Here is a 20,956-nt window from a genome sequence, read left to right as displayed (position 1 = left end):
ATTATAATTTATTAATAACAAAAGATAAATGTATAATTTTATTCATATTTACTACATTTTTTTTTCATTTTCATCTCATTTGTAGGGAAAAAATATTTTAGTAAGTCCATACTATTTTTTTCTTTTCATTCTATTTTCTCTTTGTATCCAAACAACAAAAAATTTACTTTTTCATCTATTTTCTTTTTTTTTTCTCTTCAAATTTTCTCAATCCAAATAATGTATAAAAGAAAAAAGATAGAAAATTAATTTTTAGTCAATTAATATTTGCTAATTTTAGGATTTAAAATATATAATTTAAAATAAAAAATTAAGAATTTATGATTTAGATTCTAGTACCTAAAATAAGCAAAATAATTTTTAAAATATTAATTAATAATGATTGAAAGAATTAGTTATCTAGCATAATTTATATTAAAAATATAAGACACATACATGCTCTTCTTCTATTAGTGTTTACATTTCTCATGTTGTTTTAAAAAATTATTGTCCATTGAATTCTTGAAGGTTGATAATTTAATTATCGGATTAATAATTTCGTATCATGGTATTAAAACTAAAATTGACATTAAACTTAAGCTAAAATGTTTTAAGCTTTAGTGTCTGAATTGAAAATCAAAATTGTTGGCTTTTTTTTTATCTAAATAATATTAATTTTTTTTTTAAAAATACGTATGATTTAAAGTTGAATCAAAATGTATAAGATTCATTTTGCATAGACAATATGGAAGGAAGTGAGAGACTTACAATAAATAAGTAATTACTAAACTAATTAGTTAATTTAGTAATTTAGATATTTATATATTTATAAAGTAAGTTTAGTAGTTAATTTAGTAATTTAAAATATTTGTATATTTATAAAATTAACTTAAAATAAAATTTAATATTTTCTACAGGTAGAATAGAATTTAGAATTTTAGGGTGTGAGTAGGGTTAAGAACTTATGCTGCGTTTGTTTATAGGAACAGGACATTGAGACAGAGACACTGAGACACAAAATTGTGTTTGGCAGAGAAGACTTGGACAGAGACAATGTGTCCAAAGTAGGGGTGGCAAACGGGCCTAAACCCGCAGGCCCGGCCCGCGTAACCCGCCAAAAAAGACGGGTCGGGTTGGAAAATTGGGACCACCAAATAGCAAAAACCCGCTTAACCCGCACCGCTTAAACCGCGAGTTTTGGCGGGGCGGGGTGGGCTTTCCCGCCGGGTTTAATATTTTTTTGGCAAGGGGTATTTTTACAATTTTTTTTACCAAAACCCAACTTTCCCCAACCCAACTTACAAGAAAATGAAGATGAAAATTAAGTGTTTTAGATTATGTTTATTTTGTTTTAGAGACAATATTGTTAATTATGTTTTGGATTATGTTTATTTTGCTTTGGGAACAATATTTATAATTATGTTTTAGATGAAAACTTGGTTTATAATTATGTTTATTAGATATTTATAATTACAAAGACTTTAGTGTTTGTGAATATAAAAATTATAATTTGTTTATACTTTTAGAAATTATAATAGTTCAAAGTAAAAAACAAGAGATTTTTTTTATATCTTTATATATATTATTTAATAGTTAAAAGTAAAAAAAAAAGGATATTTAGTGGGTTTAGCCCGTCGACCCGCTGTTAGGCGGGGCGGGCTGGGATTTTGGGACCGCCTCATTAGGTGGAGCGGGGCGGGCCAGTCCACCAAAGGGCAGGCTTCTGGCGGGGCGGGGCGGGCTTCCCTGCTTGCCACCCCTAGTCCAAAGACATTGAATTAGTGTATTTTGTATCCATCCTGACAGGAAAGACACATAGACATTAACAAGGGACACAACTTATTTTTTATTTTTTCTTTCATTATTCTTGTTAATTTTTCATAATTATATTTTTTATTGTTATATTTTTCATCTCAAATTTTTTGAATAAAAAAATAAGAATAAATTGAATTTTCATAATTTGTTCTAGTTTATTACCAAACAGAATACAAGAACACAAAATTTTGTGTCTCTATTAATCACTGTCATGTCCTGTTCTCAGTGTTTTATCCTATCCTATTCTTAGAAACAAACGCAGTCTTAGGGTTGAGAGATTCTCAACCCACAAATAAAATATAGTAAAATTTTAATGAAGTTTTTAACTTGCAGATAGAATTAGAGAATGATCTATCCTACTCTACTCATTGCCAATCCTAAATTTGAGCGGCTAACAATAGAAACTCTAATTTTTGAACAAATAAATTTATATAAATAAATCAAAAAATTATGTACACAAAAAATTAATTCTTATATATTTATGTATATATAGAATTTAATTTTAATGTATTAATAATATAAAATATTTTATTGATCATTTATACCATTAATATACAAAGTAATTTTTTTTGCTGACATAATATTATATAATAAAATACATATATAAAATTATTTTATACAATTAATATATTAAAATTAAATTTATAAATATATATTTTATATTTTAATATATATATTTTAAATTAGTAACTAGTTTAGCGATTTATTTTTTTATGTATAAGTAACGTAATGATAAATATTTTATGTATAAGTAATAATGCAGTGATAATTTAACAGTAACATTAGAAAGGTAATATTTTAAAATTGAGGAGTGCTACACATACAAGTCTTTTTGACTTATAAGTCTTACAAGTTACTAGGCCTTTTAATGCGTTATTCAACGTTTCCTATTTTCAAAGCGCTACACTCAGAACGGTTCTTCTTCTTCTTCTTCCTCTTCCTCTTCCTCTTCTTCTTCTTCTCTTCCTCTTCCTCTTCCTCTTCGTTTTTTTTTTTCGATTTTCATAGTTTCTGAAATCAAGCTTTGAAATCGTTTTGAAGACGAAGAAGCAGCAGAAGATGAGGAAAAAGAGAAAGAGTCTGAATTATGCAACGAATTTTGGGTGTATTTCTTAAATACTTTGGGTGTATTTTTCGTAATCTTTTGGGTGTATTTCTGTAATCCTTTTGAAAATAATGGAACTTCAGAAATACACCCAAACGATTACAGAAATACACCCAAAATGATTACAGAAATACACCCAAACGGTTACAGGAATTTACCCAAACGATTATAGAAATACACCCAAAGGATTACAGAAAATACACCCAAAGGATTTAAAGAAATACACCCAAAATTTGTTAAAATACATCTTATGCATAATTCAGAACTCTTTCTCTTTCTCCTCCTCATCTTCTACTGCTTCTTCTTTTTCAAAAACGATTTCACCATGAAAAATCGAAAAAAAAAAGATAAAACAAAGAAAAAGAACGTAAATGAAGAAGAAGAGGAAGACGATGAAGAAGAACGTGCAGAAACGAAAGAAAAGGAGAAGAAGAAGAGTAAGAGGAAGAAGAACGTGCAGCAAGAAGAAGAAGAAGGAGAAAGAGAAGGCAAGAAACGAAAGAAAAGAAGAAGGAGAAGACGAAGAGGAAATTAGAATGGTTCGAAGCGTGTTTTGAGCGTTAGTTTTAATTGAACTTGTAAGACTTACAAGCCTTAATCGCTTGTATGCCAAGAATTACTCTTTAAAATTACATAGGTATTTTAGTAATAATTAATAATCATCAAATAAAATAATTTTAGATTATGTAAATTATTTTTTTATTATCTTTCAAATATGATTGTAAATAAAATAGTGATTTAGAATCGAGATGAAAGATCACGTTCTTCGAGGGGAATAAAATTAATGAAGTGTGAGATGGTACACAAAATAACAATTATTATTACACGACTACGGAACCCCAATACCAGGGGATTCAAATTTTAGAACACATTGAAACGTGGTAATTCACGTGACATGAGCGAAATCAAGCATGGTAATTTGGTAACTGATTGCTAATATGGAAATTAAGATACTATTACGGCATGCTGACAAAAAACTGCTACCACATACAGAGAGAGAATGTGGGTACCCATCTTAAAGGGAGCCCAAATTGTGCTGTCCTTTTAATTTCATATTTATTTCTTACAAATATTAGGGGAACGATATTAAATTATTAATCAATATTTAACTATTTTTTATTTTTATACCGTTAAATTTTAATATTCAAAATTTAAAATTTAATATTTAAAATTTAAAATATTAATCAAATATTTATTAAAATAATAAATTTTGTTAGCGATGTAACGTAAGAATAAATATAGCCATTTTTATTTATGTGATGTCTTTTTTTTTTAATTTATGCAAATATACAATCTGAAAAAATCAAGTATAATTGTATGTAGAACAATATTATAAAAAATAAGAGTGACAATAATATCTTTCAAAATAATTTATATATACTTGTGAATACTAAAATGAATACTAATCCAACTATTCTATGTAAAGAAAAATAATAATGTCATTCTCTTTTTTATAATATCAATTTATACATGACTCTTGCATTGTATATTTATATAAATTAATAAAAAGATAATATTATTAAAGTAATAATATTATAAAGACAAGAAATAATTTAAATTTATTTTATTTAGTATTTATTTATAAATATTAAATAATATAAATTTAGACTATTTTAACTGATTTTTTATTTATTGTATCCTAAATATTAAAATGAGAGTGAGAATAATGATTTCTTATATATTATTATTATTAGAGTTTAACTATTATATATCTTTAAAATACATGTTAAGGTTATTATTAGTAAAAATATTATTAGTCTTATTTGACAAAATAAATTCTCATCTTCGTTTGATAAAATGGCTAAATTATTAATATATTACTATAGATGTTAGGTCATTTTATCAAATAAGACTAATATTTGAGAATTTATTTTGACAAAAACAAAAAACTAAAATCTATTTTATGAAAATTAAAATTTTTTCAGGTGTGTGACGATAAATTAATATTATTATTATTTGAAATTTCTATTTTTCTCTTTCACATCGTGTGGATGCATTGTTGTGGCAAAGCTGTGACCTTTTCTTCTGTTTTCTTCGCTGACAATCTCATTCATTCATTCATTTTTCACTTTCTTTTCTTCTCTGCGCCCTCTGCAACCCAAAAAGCTGCTTCTGATTCTCTTTCCGCTTCTCCATTCCCCAAAACCAAACACCTTCTTGATTCATCAGCTTTTCTATTTCTTTCCCTGCTTCCCTTTCCCCTTTTTTATTTTGTTTTCTTTTCTTCTCTGTCTCATTGTGTATCTAAACAGAACTTCATGTTATTCTCCCATTGATGTAAAATTTTGAGCTTTGTAATTTCCTTTCGTTTTCTCTTTTGGCTGCGCTTTTGTTAAAGAGCTTCTGTTTAATTTGATTAAACAGAAGCTCTTTTGTTGTGTTTTTAATTTTATTTTTGTATTTTGTTTGTGTTGATCTCTCTTCGGAGAGTAATTTAAGAGAAAAAAAAAAAACAAGGAGCTTAGGTTGAAGCTCTGGATCTGAATTGTGATGGAGGAAGAAAAGGAGAAGATTCAAAACCGTGTTGTTGTTGTTGACGATGCAGTTGAGTTGAAGTGCAGCTACATGCAGAAGTTCAGGCTCTATGAAACTCGCTCGGTATATGATGATTCTCTATAACCTTTCAATATTTCAATTCATATATGCATTTTTCTTACTTCGTCTTTTGACCATGATCTGCCTATGGCGTTGTTTTTCTTTTTCTTTTCTTTTCTATAACCGTGTTTCTCTCTGTTTGTTTCTTAAAGATGCTGTAATCTCTCTCTCTCTCTCTCTCTCTCTCTCTCTCTCTCTTCAAATTCATGTTTTCATAATCAAATGGGTTTGTATTTTCTTTCTCTATGAGCAGTTTTGTTTTTGTGTTTTTTGAATTGGGATTTTGATGTTTCCTGTTTATTAAGGTGTGATTCATGAGTTGTTGTGTATGTGAAATCTGAGAATTTTCACAAGATGACATTGATCTGGATTTTTATGCTTCTGATTGGTTTCCATAATTGTGATTTGTTTTTTCATTTATGATTTTCATGATGTATGTCATTGATGCTATATGATTGTCATATGATTCTGTAGCAAATAGCTTATGGCTTGTGAATTCGTGTATTCTATTTGACCTTGTTCGCTAGCTTCGTGTTCATTTTCGCTGAATATGTCCTTTTCAATTTTGTGTGATGGATGATTAAATATATTAACATAATTGTCACTTTGATTTTATTAGCACTAAATTCGATTGGCTTAGCAGTGAAAGCTGCCTGTGATATCTAGTGATTGTGTTTATGCCAATACTTGACTTTTTTACTATGCTCTTCTTAAAAGGGAAACTAGGGTTCTTTCTCTCTGTTCTTTCATCAATTGCATGAATCTGGTCATATATAGTAATGTTTTCTTGCTAATCAAAATAGTAATTTTTGCTAATTTTGGAATTTGATATTGCTGACCTTTGTTATTAGAAGGATTGCCACTACTTGTCCTTTTCAGGAAAAAAATTGAGTAGTCATGCGAATATTATCTGGAAATTTTGATGAAGTTGGGGCAAAATCCAAAAGAAGGCCCAAAACAGTTGAATTAAACCCACACATCATTCCTTCTTTAGAAAGTGAAACCTAAAAGGCAAAAATTGATAGTCACATCCTTAAATTTGACTTTACCTTAATCTTCAGCATTTGTCACCTTCATCTATCTCTCTCACTTTTTATGTTTGTTTTTTCCTCATGTATTCTATGCTTAGGGACAGAATTCATAGTGTTCTAGATAGATATCAAGCATTCTTTCTCTCATCAGCTAACATAATGATAAGTTGTTGGTTTGTTTCTTGCAAGACAAGCAATTGTAGCTACTTTACAAAATCATCTGGTATAATTTTTGTACTTATATGTTTAAATTCTTAGAAAAGTTGGTGGACTGCAACAATTATTGTTGTAATCTAAAGTTTGTTTCAACTTTTTTACTGTTACTTTTAACGCTATTCATTCACATTAGAAAAACCACTTGTAATCTAAAGTTTTGCGTTAATATGGAGTGATATTTATAGCAAAGCTACATCTTTCCATTTCTTTAATACATTAATAGCTGTGATGTACTTTTACCTGTTAAGAATATCATCCTTCTTAATTTGTCTATGACTCTATGCACATTATACATGTATAGTGCAATGTTGCAGTGTTCTTATTATTATTCTTTTTTACATGCAGAACTTTTATATGATCGGAAGAGACAAAAGCAGAACCTCATGGAGGGTCTTGAAGATTGACAGATTGGATCCAACGGAACTAAACATCACTGAAGATTTGACAGTGTACTCAGAAATTGAGTGTTGTGACCTTCTAAGGCGCATACACGAAGGAAACAAGTCAATAGGGGGACTGAAGTTTGTTACAACTTGTTATGGAATCATTGGTAATTGAATCTTCTATCATCTTCTTCATATGAACAAAATTGTTATTATGGTCTTGTTTCCCAAAATACTGGCTATAGTAATTAAGGGTTCCGTCATCTTATTATATTTTTTTTATCCAGGATTTGTCAAGTTTCTTGAGCCATACTACATGCTTCTCATAACAAAGCGAAGGAAAATTGGCACAATATGTGGGCACACTATATATGGTATCGCAAAGAGCGAAATGGTTCCAATCCCACATCCTACTGTGCGATCCAAAATGGCATATTCTAAGGATGAAAACAGGTCTTTAGTCAATTTTGCATGTAATTGTAATACGTCTATAGCACATATAAAGAGACATCTGAGTGTAGCATTGAGAACTATACCCTGTGGTTTGTACATAGTTGAGAGTTATGTTATAAATTGTGGGTTTTCATTTGTGTTCATTATGTTGTGTAGTGAAAACATTCTGTTAGAACATCATATTTTAGCTTTGTTGAATTCTACAGTTTGGTTTCCTTTTTCTGTTCCTTAGTTTTTGTTTTTGTTTTATTTTTTTATTGTACCATATATGTTGATTGTCTCTCTTCAGTGTGTATGCACAATGTGGGCTTCCTCAGGTCAACCCTATCATCTTTCTGTGGTACTCTCTAATTGTCTCTTTTGAAGTAGAAATGATAATACTTCTTCAAGATTTCCAAGTTGTGTAGTACGTTTAGTGTATACCTCCATCATCCGTTTCATGTTATACATTTATTGTCAGTTCATTTCCTGCAAATGTACAGGGGCAATCTTCATTGCTGTTATGATGTAAATGTAACTTTTTGAGTGAGACAAGGTATTGCCAGGGTTTCACTCAGGAGATGGCTTTCGTTTCCTTTTGTATCTTTTTTCAATACTGTTGGTTATAGTTAATTGCTTAACAATTTTATTTTATAACTATTTGTTTTCATTTTTATTTAGTCATATAATAATCCATCTTATTAATGGGCTTTACTTTTCTTCTCTTGTGACTTAGATACAAGAAGCTTCTGTGCAGTGTGGATCTTACGAAGGACTTCTTTTTCAGCTACTCATACAATGTCATGTTTAGTCTTCAAAGGAACTTAACCGATCATAATACAACAGGACAGTCACTTTACGAAACACTGTTTGTTTGGAATGAGTTTTTGACTCGTGGAGTCAGGAATAATCTCCAGAATGCTTCCTGGACAGTTGCCTTAGTTTATGGCTTTTTTAAACAGGTACATAACAGACTCCCCTTTTGGCTAATGGATATGTTTAGTTTTTATCTTCTATATATTAATTTCGTTGTACTTTATCAGCAATATTAATTTCATTTGAAATGTCTAGTTTTTACCATATGTAACTTTGTATATGCTATTGCTAGCATTTTATGTGATAGAGTTAATGCTGCAATCATGAAACCATGGATTAGTAGTATTCACACAAAATGCTAATTTAATGTAGGCAGTATTTTTTATCGCTGTATTGGTGTCATCAAGCCTCTCCTATAAGTGCTAGAAAGAAATGCTAGAAATATCTATTCCTTATAAAAGGTTATGCATTTTCTTGTTGACAGTTGTTCATTTATGGCATGCTGTGTAGGTCAAACTTTCTATTTCTGGCAGGGATTTTCACTTGACTATCATTGCTAGGCGCTCGCGGCACTATGCTGGGACAAGGTTTGTACTTTTCCAATCCTTTATATGAGTTTGTCACATGATAAAGCTACATTCTGTTTCAATTCCTTACACTTGCAGTCCTTGAAGATATACATCTGCTTTTGTTTTCATTTTAATTTTTCTAATTGAGGTTTTTTACTGGTTTCTGCCAAGTACTTCAATCCATGAAATTCATGTAAACGGGTGATTTATCACCCAGAAACTTGGCATTTTCCTGCAAATTTTGGCATTTTTATCTTACTTATTTCTTGACATATTCCTTGCTTGCTGTATCTTGTGATGCAGATATCTGAAACGAGGAGTGAATGAAAAGGGAAGAGTAGCTAATGATGTTGAGACAGAGCAGATAGTCTTTGCAGATGCTCGTGATGGAAGCCCGATGAAAATAAGTTCTGTGGTGCAGATCCGGGGTTCAATCCCTCTGTTCTGGTCTCAGGAAGCCTCTCCATTGAACATAAAACCTGACATTATATGTATGATATGGAAGCAACTATTCTCTGCTTGTTATGGCTTGCTTGTTGTGTAATTTTTTCTGAGAGCTTTTTTGCTTCTTTTTTCTTTTTCTAGTATCAAAGAAGGACAACACCTTTGAAGCCACAAGGCTTCATTTTGAAAATCTTGTTAAGAGATATGGAAATCCAATTATCATATTGAACTTGATTAAGGTAGGCAGCTTCCCATTTCTAATGAACAGTTAGGAATATTGAATTTCTCGGTTGTGTCTAACCTCTAAACTAGAATGTTTTCTGATTTTCATTTTTTTTTTGTTCAAGACACATGAGAAGAAGCCACGAGAAACTATTCTGCGAGCCGAGTTTGCTAATGCTGTTAGGTCTATCAACAAAAATATGAAAGGGGAAAATCGACTGAGGTTCCTCCATTGGGATTTGCATCGACACTCGAGACGGTAACTTGCTCTTCCCTCCAACCGTTTCAGTTTTTTATTCTTGGGTGTTATTTTGACTTTATTGGATCAATTACTTCAGCAGCAAAGCTACTAATGTGTTGACCCAACTGGGGAAAGTGGCTGCATATGCGTTGAAGCTGACTGGCGTCTTCTACTGTTCCCTGACACCAAACTTGACACCAGAGGGACTGTTCCAATATTCCTTCACAGGGTATGTTCTATAACAGCACTTTGAATGCTGTTTGCTGATGTATTTTCCCATTGAATTACTTTTTATATATTTTGATGATTTATTAGATGATTTTTATATTAAGCAATAACCAGGAATTTTTCTGCTTGTCTCTGCAGCAGTTAATAATTGCTTTTTGTTTGAAGTACTAGTTAATAATTTTATTGGTGATTTTATTTAATATAATGCAGGAATAAGAATTCCATTGGTAACTCTCTGACAAAACAAGCTAGCATGGACAAGGATGTTGATAGGGAAGCAGAAGTTAATAATTGTTACTATAGTGGTGATGAGAACAAAGAGTACAGTGTCAGACCCGAGATGCTTCAAGCTGGGGTCTTAAGAACGAATTGCATAGACTGCTTGGATCGTACTAATGTTGCTCAATATGCTTATGGACTAACTGCACTTGGACGCCAGCTGCAAGTTTTAGAATTCAGTGAATCCCCATATATTGATCTTGATAACTCTTTGGCGAAGGAATTAATGGCAGTCTATGAGTCCATGGGTGACACATTAGCTTTTCAATATGGGGGCTCTGCAGCGCATAATAAGGTAACCTTTCCAACCTTTGGGCTTCATGAATTATGAAGTCCAGTATGGGATCAAAAGTCGTGTGCATGATGACAGGATCTACTGTCAAGGATCAACTATTCGAAAAGCTTAAGCTGTTAAGTGAAGACCTGCGAATGATTCTTAAATCTAACATTCTGCTTCATGCAAGAGCCAAATGGCCCTGAAGCATGGACAATGCACAGGATCACCTTCCTTGTGCTGAAATCTAACTTTTATATAGGGGTGAGGACAACCAAATTCATGAGTCACGACCATCTGTTCATAAAGACCAACTTTCCAAAGGCTTAAGTTTTTAGGTGAAGGTTCATGAATGACTTCTCTATCTAACATCTACATCTTACTTTTTACATAAATTTAAAATGACATATGTTAACCTATTGTTGAAAGCATGTTGCTTTTATTATGTTCCTAGGCAGGGTCCATGTTCTGATGAAAGCATGCCTTATCTTACTAGGGCATGTATTTCATTCACAAGCTTCTGATGTAGGGTTTTATTTGTTGCATGTCTTGGTAGTTTATGGATGTAGTTATTGCTCTCACAATTAGTAGAATTTCTCATGCATCTTTTTCATCAAGATATAAAAACATATATCCCTAACCCTTTTTTTACCATAATAAATTTGAAAATGCAAGTATTCAGTGTCAAAATCTTATTTCATATCTTAGGAAAATGAGTTATTGGCAATAAGACCCCTAATAATAATAATAACTTTCGAGTAGAGTTGGTGATGGTCATGGGTCCTGTTTAATTGTCATTTGATTGTTGTGGGCCTTGTAGCATTTGGTTGGGGCCACCTTTTAGTCGATGCAATGCATAGTGGTGCATGGTATTTGGTGCTTCACTCTTAAGTAGCCACTAATGTTGTGCATAGTACATCCTGTCTTCTCAATGTATGGCCTTTCTTCTTAGCATTTCTCTGATTCAAGAAGTGGAGATCTTAATTATTGGTATTTCTGCAAGGTTTCCACTACATCTAAACGACCTATTCGTATTCGCACTGTCTCGAATTGTGTAGGAGGGGGTTAGGTGGAAAATGACCTCATTAGCTTGACTCTAGGATTGTTCCTAGCGCTTGATGCAATGCATGACAGTTGTAGCGATCTGCACCTTATGTAATGAACTTGCCTCTTACTCTTCCTATTTTCTCTTGATCTTTCTGTACAGATATTTTCTGAGAGAAGAGGTCAATGGAAGGCGGCAACACAATCCCAAGAATTTCTTCGAACTCTGCAGCGCTATTACAACAACACATATGCCGATGGTGATAAACAAAAAGCAATCAACATGTGAGTCAAATTAGAGCCCATTTTTTAAAAGTATATTTACATAACCATTTCCTTAATAAATTTGGTGTAACATTAGTTATTTATATATTTATGGAGAAAACAATCAATTTGGTCCTTAAGTTTTCACCTGCTAATCAATTTGATTCATGAGTTTTATAATCGTTAGTATACCACGTCAATATGCCACACGGAACTTGATGGTCAATCCCGCTAACTTGATTCTCAGTTATAAAACTTGGAAACAAATTGATAAGTTTTCAAACTTTGCGATCAAATTGATTAGCAGGCGAAAACTACAGGACCAAATTGATTGTTATATCGATATGCATGCTATTTTCATTGGGATGAATTAACTTATGTTGTATTTGATACTGTTTTTCTTGTCAGATTTTTGGGGCATTTTCAGCCACACCAGGGAAAACCGGCATTGTGGGAGTTAGATTCAGATCAACATCTCACTGTTGGAAAGCGTGGTGCATTCCCGGAAGATGAAAATGTCAGGTATATAATGGGTTGTTTAGTTACACGATTTTTTTTGGTGTTATCATGATTAGGGAAGCATCTGAAGGAGAAGTGTGTTTCATCTGTATTTTTTTCATCCCATTAGAGGTGAAGGATTTCACATGACCTTGTAAATATTTCATTCCAAAGAAGTTACCCAAGTACATGAGAATACACTTTATCTGTCCCTCACGGATTTATTAAATAAAAATATATTAAACCTTGCCTTGGCAGGGGGTCTATAATGCTATTCTTTTATTATGGTAGGCCAACTATTAGACGATCACTTTCCGATGGTAACATTAAGGACAGCACAATTAGGGACTTGAATGTCACAAATTGTCAGCAGTCGTCTAACATACCTGACAAGCATCGGCATTCAGAGTCCACCCCAGACATCTTTACCTGTGGAAGTGCTATATGTCATTGCAGGTATCATAATTGACCTTTTTCATAATGCAAAAAATCTCATAGCCATGTTTAGACACTGGGGGTTTATACTGAATAGCTGTCTGTTTGCCAAATATTTGAGTTTCTAAATTCTAATAGAAGTTTCCATTTGTAACTTCTTTAGTTCAAATTGCATTTAAACAATTATCTTCCTTCTTGATTGTTTGGTGAAAAACTGAAAATTATTGAGAAGCTTTTCAGGATTTCCCATATAATATTGATAAGGTTGTCTAATGCAGTCATTGATTGATCCTATTGTGATTTATGCAAGACATCAAAATCTTCTAACTGTTGTGTTTATCAATATTATACAGGCTTATATATGGGGGAATGGTCAAGGACCAGTATTGCGACACTGATCACATTTGTTATGATGAACACGGAGACTGCTCCAACTTCGTAGATTTGGACTGGCTTTCATCTTCTGGAAACTCTTGTGAAGAGGAATTACTTGAAAGGTAGTTCTAAAACTTTGATCAGTGCTTGCTGATATACATATGTCATATTCTTGCCACTTTTCTTTCACTTAACGATTCAAAATGTGGTCATCAAATCTTGATCGATCATAGAGGGGTTCTGAGAACGAGGAGATACTTTTGTCATAGCATAACTAAATTTCAATTCCTTTGGGAGGTTCATCTATGAATTGAAAATAAAATAAATAACCAGTGAGGAACTAAAGTCCTGTCAGCTTTTTGTTTATGCAATACTCAGATCTCATGCAATTATGGGGAGGAATATTTTGACTTTGGAAGAGAAAATAAAGAGGGAGGGAAGACATTTATTAGCAAACGTTAAGGTTTCCAGCCAGTGGTATATATAGAAAACTTCACTCATCTCCTGCTATTAGCATTTTAATGAAACAAATTTATTTGTCATGAGAAAGTTACTGAATTCTAGTTTATTATCTTTCAGCTTTATGCTGGAGGAATTCTCAGGAGGATATTGATTTATTTATTTATTTTTCTATAACTGAATTTGGGGATTGGTTTGGACTTTCCATGTCTAGTGTCAATTGACGCGGTTATAGTGGATCGTCATTAAATTTGACCCTATCTTCGAATAATAATTTGTTTGATTGTGATGATTGACCAACTACATTTTTTTTTATTATGACTACAGGTCAACCAGCATCTCATCAGAGAATATTGTTAATGAGCTAAGAACTGAGATAAATACATCTGCTAGTGACTCTGGATCCAGCATGAAGGTTAGCATGCATTGTTATGTCGAGATTTATCACACAATATCATAATTTCCTTTAATTTATGAAATATTTATATTAACGAGTTGTTGTCGATTAAAAGAAGAAGAAATAATTTTCATAGCATTTCATTCCCTAGTTATTAATACTCACCAATGAGTTTTTCCTAAAATTGTAGTTCGAACATTAACTAGATAGTGCACATTTATTATCACAGTTTGTGCTGGACTAAGAAAGTTCAAGGTCTTTGTTTTGTTGTATATTCATCTTTTTTGCTAGCTTTATTTGATCTTCATCCACCATCTGTGTTAAACTCGCTTCTCATAATCTAGCCATGGTTTATAACATCAAGGGTTTGCTGGGGATGATAATAGAGAAAAAAAATTTCATTGACAGGTTTTTATGTGTAAAATATACACCAACCAAGCTCATCTATAAAAAGTTTCACCCCATTTTAACCACCAACCCAAGTTTGACCTCTCGGTTTTTTTTTTTTCTTGGACTGTAACCTATGAAGTATTTTGTTATTAATATCAAAGTAAAATTCTTCTAACGATGTGAGAACCTGATTCATGTGCATAAAGTTGACACTGAAAATGGGAATTAAATTATGTTTTTAACGTGTTTCAGGGGAGGCAGAGTGTGGAAGAGCTCCATAAACAAGGCAAATATTCTGAAAGCTTTGAACGATGGGTAAATTATGGAGAGATGCTTTTTGTTTGAGACCATTGATGTCATTAGTCATGACCTCCATCATCCCCATCCGAAGGATGTGGGTTCTTGACTTTGCTGTACAGAAAAAAAAAAATAAAGGGTAAGATATCATCCTAAAGAATAATATATAATATAGAAGTGACAACAGCTGAGAGAAGCTGATTTTTTTGAAAGGGCACTTTGGTAGCAATTTCTATAATTTTTAGTTTTTTACCTAAAATGGAGCGTCTATGTGGGAGGTAAATGTAGATGTCAATAGGTAAATTCATTTTTCTACCTTCCATTAAGTCCTGTTAGGTGCATTATTCCTGGGATAATCATGGAACCGTGTATATAAATTTTCATTTTTCAAAATTAAAGAGAGAAACATGATAGATTATGCTCGGATTATTATCAGTGGTTTTACGGGTGAATTTTCTTTATTTCAGTAGAAACAAGATGATTATAAGAAAATATTTTTGGTGAACTAACTAATTTTCTGAATATTTGTAGAAATAAAATCATTAAATCTTTAAAGTACTTTCAGAAATATTAGTAGATGCACTGGCGACTCTTGCAGCGTAACATGTCCTCAAAGGATACTATTTTCCTTCAATTCGAATTTTAAAATTAAAAATTCAAAAGATTAGCTTGAGTTTGTTAATGATGTAGTTTGCTTCCTAGACTCTTTTTTAACAAAATTATAATCCCACTATAGGAACAATATTTTGATATCAAACATCAGCCAAATTTTCATATGGGATCTCAATCAATTAGTTATAAAATTTTTGTGCTTGCTCAATAATTTTGAAATACATGTCTTTCTTTGAATTTTGTTTTTCAGATTTTTTTTTCCTAGTAATGTAAATTATAAAATAAAAACAAAAAACACTCTTCATGAATCATTTCAACGGTATCAATAATCAAACCAATTGAATTTGGATCATTTCTTAAATTAAAATAATCAATTATTATTCACATAACCATTTCACTATGATCATCACGTTAAAAGACTGCTTGCATGACTTTCGAATGTTTCTTTTATAGTTTTATCAGAATGTTTCATTTATTGGAGTTTTAGATTTTTTATACTAGATATTTCATATGTTTCTTTTATAGTTTTATGGGAATGTTTCGTATTGGAGTTTTGGATTTTTAATACTAGATATTTCATATGTTTCTTTTATAGTTTTAGCCCAAGTTTACAATTGGTACATTTTTCTTTGGCCCAGTACAAAAAAAAATGAACTCATTACATGATTTTTTTGATAATAAAATAACTGAAACGTGGCTGAGGCAGGAGTGGCAAATTAGTTTGCGATTCCCACTCCTAGCCTAGCACTAGCTGATTTAGGTTTGGTTTGGTAAAACTTTTTGAAAAGGTGTTTGTATTTTTTAAAAGTTCAAACTCCTCGTTTTGTTTTTGGTAAATTAAAAAGATCATGTACTTGTGCTTACAGTTTTTAAAAGATCGGGGTACTTTTGAAAGCACCTAAGGTAGAGCTTTTGGATCACGTTAAAAGACTGCTTGCATGACTTTCGAATGTTTCTTTTATAGTTTTATCAGAATGTTTCATTTATTGGAGTTTTAGATTTTTTATACTAGATATTTCATATGTTTCTTTTATAGTTTTATGGGAATGTTTCGTATTGGAGTTTTGGATTTTTAATACTAGATATTTCATATGTTTCTTTTATAGTTTTAGCCCAAGTTTACAATTGGTACATTTTTCTTTGGCCCAGTACAAAAAAAATGAACTCATTACATGATTTTTTTGATAATAAAATAACTGAAACGTGGCTGAGGCAGGAGTGGCAAATTAGTTTGCGATTCCCACTCCTAGCCTAGCACTAGCTGATTTAGGTTTGGTTTGGTAAAACTTTTTGAAAAGGTGTTTGTATTTTTTAAAAGTTCAAACTCCTCGTTTTGTTTTTGGTAAATTAAAAAGATCATGTACTTGTGCTTACAGTTTTTAAAAGATCGGGGTACTTTTGAAAGCACCTAAGGTAGAGCTTTTCAAAGTTGGCTTGTGCTTTTGAAAATTTAAAAGTCTAATATAACCTCATATGTTAACTAATTTTCAAATTTAATGTTTGCATTTATGTCTATTATAGTATTTTTAAATTTTAAAAGCTATTTTACCAAACGCAATTGTTGTTGCTTGTATTTATTAAAAGCTATTTTTAATTTAATTTACCAAACATAAATGCTACAACTTTTAAAAAGCCATCTTTTAAAAGTTAACTTTTATAAGCTACTTTTGAAAAGTAAAAGCTTTACCAAACCAAGCCTTAGTGTGTTTGAGTGTGTGAATTTTTTATTTTAATAAATAAAATAAATGTAATATTTACCGAAATAAATATTTTTATGAGAATTTATTGAGTTGAAATTCATTTTAACTCTTGAAATTTTTGACCGGCTTCAATTTCGACCCCTAAATTTATAATTACCTAATTAACACCTCCAAATATTTGATTGTGTCTCACGCTTGTCCCTGTAGCTATCTCTGTTAATGGAGATCTGATGAAGCACGTTAGACAGTGTGTATCCACGTGGCACCCAACTCAATTTGCAGCTCTCTTTTTCTAATATGTTCGAGACTTGAGTTCATTCAACTTTTGCCACATCATTCATTCATCACACATCCATTCTGGCAAGTTGGGTGCCACGTGGATACACACTCTATCAATTTAACATGTCACATCAGATTTCCATTAACGGAGATAGTTACAGGTAAGGGGTGTGCATGGGCCGGGTGAAACTGGATTTGATGTGACCCAGACCCGGTCCGAAATATATACGGGGCCTATTTATTAGACCCGAACCCGGCCCTAGACCCGATGAAACCTATACACTTTCGGGCCACAATTATACCGGGTAAAAATCGGGTGAAAACCGGGTGAAAGTCGAGTTGTTAACATTACATTACCTTGATACCTTCTTATAAGCTAGCATGTGAAAATATCCAAATTTCCAAAACTCCAACCATTATTTGACATGGTAAAATTCACTTAGAAAAATATAACAAGAACCAACTCTTCTCTAAAATTAAAGCATAACCATAATCAATATTAATATTGTCTAATAACTCCAAATATTTAAATCAATACAAATAACACAATATTATGCATTAGTCTAAAATCTTATGCATTTTAAACATAAAACATTAACTTATAGTCTTATAATAACTAATAACACAAAATATTAAGGTTTACTATACTTAAATTCCACGTAAAAATAGCCATCATTCATCAACTAATAACACAAGATATTAATTGTGTATGATGACCGGGCCACTGGGCCGATTTCGGGTGACCCGAGCCATGGTCCGGACCCGACCCGAAATAATGATAGGGTCTATTTTTAAGACCCTTACCCGACCCTAGACCCGGTGAAATCACACCAAAATAGTTCCTAAAGTGTTCGGGGTCGGGTCGGGTCTTCGGGCCAGACCGAGCCATGCACACCCCTAGTTACAAGGGCAAACGTGGGACACAATCTAATATTTGAGGGTGTTAATTGAGTAACTATAAATTTAGGGGTCGAAATTGAAGCCCATCAAAAATTTTAAGAGCTAAAATGGGTTTCAACTTTCAACTTGAATTTGTCAATTTAATTTTTTTTTGTCATATCTGTAAATGAAATGATTTTTTACGTATCTCGTTTGAAAATTCATCTGTAAACGAGATATGACAAAAAAATTTAAATCGATAAATTCTCGTAAAAATATTTATTTCGGTAAATATTACATTTATTTTATTTATTAAAATAAAAAATCTCTGAGTGTGTATATCCAAAAAAGAAAAGTTCAAAACAATTTTGTTGAAAAAATAAAAAAATTAATCTATTGCTGTTGACGAGATTGGTCAGAAAAATTGAATAATTTAAAATAATTTATAACTTTTATAACTTTTATAACTTTTATAATTTAAAAAGAATTCAAAATTTAAAAATGTGGGTCGTTGGATTGAACTTAGCAATATTTTTTTCCTACGATGAGATCTTTCTGTTTGTGAGGTTTACTGAACAAAGCTAGAAAGAGCTCAAAGCTCTTGGACAGAGTCGCAGCAAGGTAAGTACAAAACGGAGACTAGAAAGTATGAATTGATGAAAAAACACTTATCCTTGACTGAATGAAATCACAGTATCCAGACCAGAGCCACACGCCAATATACATCCACACAGTGACTCAAGACTAGAGCTCGACTTAATGAATACTTTTATTCTTAAAATATATTATTTATTATATATAATTTATAAAAAAATTATTTTTTTATTTTTAAAATTTAAATTTAAAATATTTTAATTAAATTATAAATAATTTATTATTTTATTATTTTTTTATATATATTTAATAATAAAAAATTAAATAGTTGATATATTAATGTCTAATGATATATTAATATTTATAATTTAAAATTAAAATTATATATAAATATTAAAAAATTTAAATTTGTATATAAAAAATATATTTATATAAAATAATAAAACTTAATTTATAATTTTTTTAAATAATTAAATTTGTTATATATTTTTAAATTTAATTTTGATATAATATTAGATAAGAAATTTTATATATTTGTTTAATTATGTATTGAAATTAAAATATTTTTTATTATTACTTTTAAAAATAAAAAATATTTTAAATTAGTAAATTAATTAATTTATTTAAAAATTTTATACACAACATAGGTATATATAATAGAACAAAAGATAAAAAATAAAGTAATAAAGATGAATAAATTAAGAATAAAATAAAATATATAAAATCATAAATGAAGAGAATAAAATATTAGATTAATACTTAAATTATAATTGTTAAAATTTGTAATTAAAAATATCAAAAAGAAAAATAATAAAATTAAAAGATAAATAGAGTTATAGAGAATTATATAAAAAAAAATATGGAGAATTTAAAATTTATCTTTTAATGAAGATAAGATGACTATTAGAAAAAGAAATGCCAAAAGAATGTTGAAAATATAAAAATAAAAAGAGAATTTAAAAGAATAAAAGAGTGATAGAACAAAAACTAAATTTGATTATCTTAAATAATAGTTAAAACAATAAAAAAATAAAAAAAAATAAATTTAAAATTTTGGTCAATTAAATTTAATTTATTTATAATAGAGTCATTTAAAATTTAAAATAAAGACATATTATATATATTTAAAAAAAAAGAAAAGGTTAAAAACACATTGGGAACAAGTAGTCTCTCATTGTTGTTACTGAGTCCGTGCCTTATAGTTTCACACTTTCACTTCCTAACTAACCATCCTAAACACTGCTTTGCTCATTGTCCTAAATACCCCCTCGCGTTGGTGGGTTTTTATTCCCGACCTAAACTTGGATGTAAATCTATCAAATAATAACTAGGTGTATATTAAAATTAATTACTAAAATTAGTTACTAATATAAAATATATATTAAATTATAAATATATATTAAAATAAATAAATACTAATATTTATACACAAATATATTAGTGACTAATTTTAGTAACTAATTTTAATATACAAATAATATTTTTTATCAAATAAAGTGATGGAAAGTGGTGTAGTTAGTTCCAAATGAAATATAAGTCTAGTCACAAAAAAAAAAAAAGAAATATAAGTCCGTTTCCAAGTGTTTGCAGCGACTGTGAAGCACTGGAATGGCAGCCAAGTGGCATGTGCTCAGATTATCACAATAAGTCGTTAGCGGAATATTTTGAGGAACTTGTAACTCTTTCAACCATTGCTGAATTCACATAATCTCTTTCTGCGCAAATGTTAGAGCTCGGTATTCAGAAAGAAGGAGTTGATGGTGGATGATTTGATTTGAACATTTAAATCTCTATTTTTGACTACTTAATTTCCAACGTCCAACTTCATTAGTTTTGTATATGCATCCAAAATCACAAATACAATTTATCAGTATACCACATCCAGGATGAGCTTAGCGATTGTTGAGTTTCTTACGGCGGCCAAGATGCAGTGTCAGATAGAAATCTATTATTATCTATATTATATATTATTAATTTTATAACCAAAATATATCTTATATTATTTTTTTTATTATAATTAAAATTATTTTTTTTTAAATTAAAAAATTTTACCTTTTTTTCTACTAATTTTACAGTTAAAATGTGTCACACGTCACTCTCTCAT

The 20,956-nt window shown here is 30.5% G+C and overlaps 1 protein-coding gene across 4 annotated transcripts; it reads left to right on the top strand.

Moving 5' to 3' along the window:
- The first annotated feature begins 4,867 nt into the window (after nt 1–4,867).
- Nucleotides 4,868–15,217, top strand: LOC107615163 (phosphoinositide phosphatase SAC2). 4 transcript variants are annotated; one of them, XM_021112299.2, is made up of 17 exons: nt 4,880–5,497; nt 7,087–7,291; nt 7,412–7,577; nt 8,293–8,518; nt 8,883–8,959; nt 9,245–9,432; nt 9,527–9,624; nt 9,733–9,866; nt 9,949–10,077; nt 10,287–10,650; nt 11,837–11,958; nt 12,346–12,459; nt 12,727–12,891; nt 13,224–13,367; nt 13,624–13,722; nt 14,032–14,119; nt 14,744–15,217. In XM_021112299.2, exons 1-17 carry the CDS (start codon nt 5,390–5,392, stop codon nt 14,834–14,836), a joined length of 2,520 nt encoding a protein of 839 aa, XP_020967958.2. In that variant the 5' UTR covers nt 4,880–5,389; the 3' UTR covers nt 14,837–15,217. The 4 variants fall into 4 exon arrangements, with proteins under 4 accessions (XP_088354438.1, XP_020967958.2, XP_020967957.2 ...); XM_021112298.2 differs by having other exon boundaries at nt 9,946–10,077; XM_088498312.1 differs by lacking the exon at nt 13,624–13,722 and having other exon boundaries at nt 4,868–5,497; nt 9,946–10,077.
- The last annotated feature ends 5,739 nt before the right edge of the window (nt 15,218–20,956 follow it).

Source organism: Arachis ipaensis, chromosome B9, assembly GCF_059453495.1.
Source record: "Arachis ipaensis isolate K30076 ecotype BB chromosome B9, ASM5945349v1, whole genome shotgun sequence".
Taxonomy (NCBI): domain Eukaryota; kingdom Viridiplantae; phylum Streptophyta; class Magnoliopsida; order Fabales; family Fabaceae; genus Arachis; species Arachis ipaensis.
The sequence above is the reverse complement of the archived record's forward strand: the minus strand, read 5'-3'. Positions and strand labels throughout refer to the sequence as shown.

What these genes read in the sequence shown, in the direction of transcription:
- LOC107615163 (XM_021112298.2), top strand. Translation starts at nt 5,390, where the DNA reads ATGGAGGAAGAAAAGGAGAAGATTCAAAACCGTGTTGTTGTTGTTGAC. An exon ending in CCGGAAGATGAAAATGTCAG is followed by an intron (nt 12,460 to 12,726) that starts GTATATAATGGG and finishes TTATTATGGTAG; the next exon opens with GCCAACTATTAGACGATCAC. An exon ending in AGTGCTATATGTCATTGCAG is followed by an intron (nt 12,892 to 13,223) that starts GTATCATAATTG and finishes AATATTATACAG; the next exon opens with GCTTATATATGGGGGAATGG.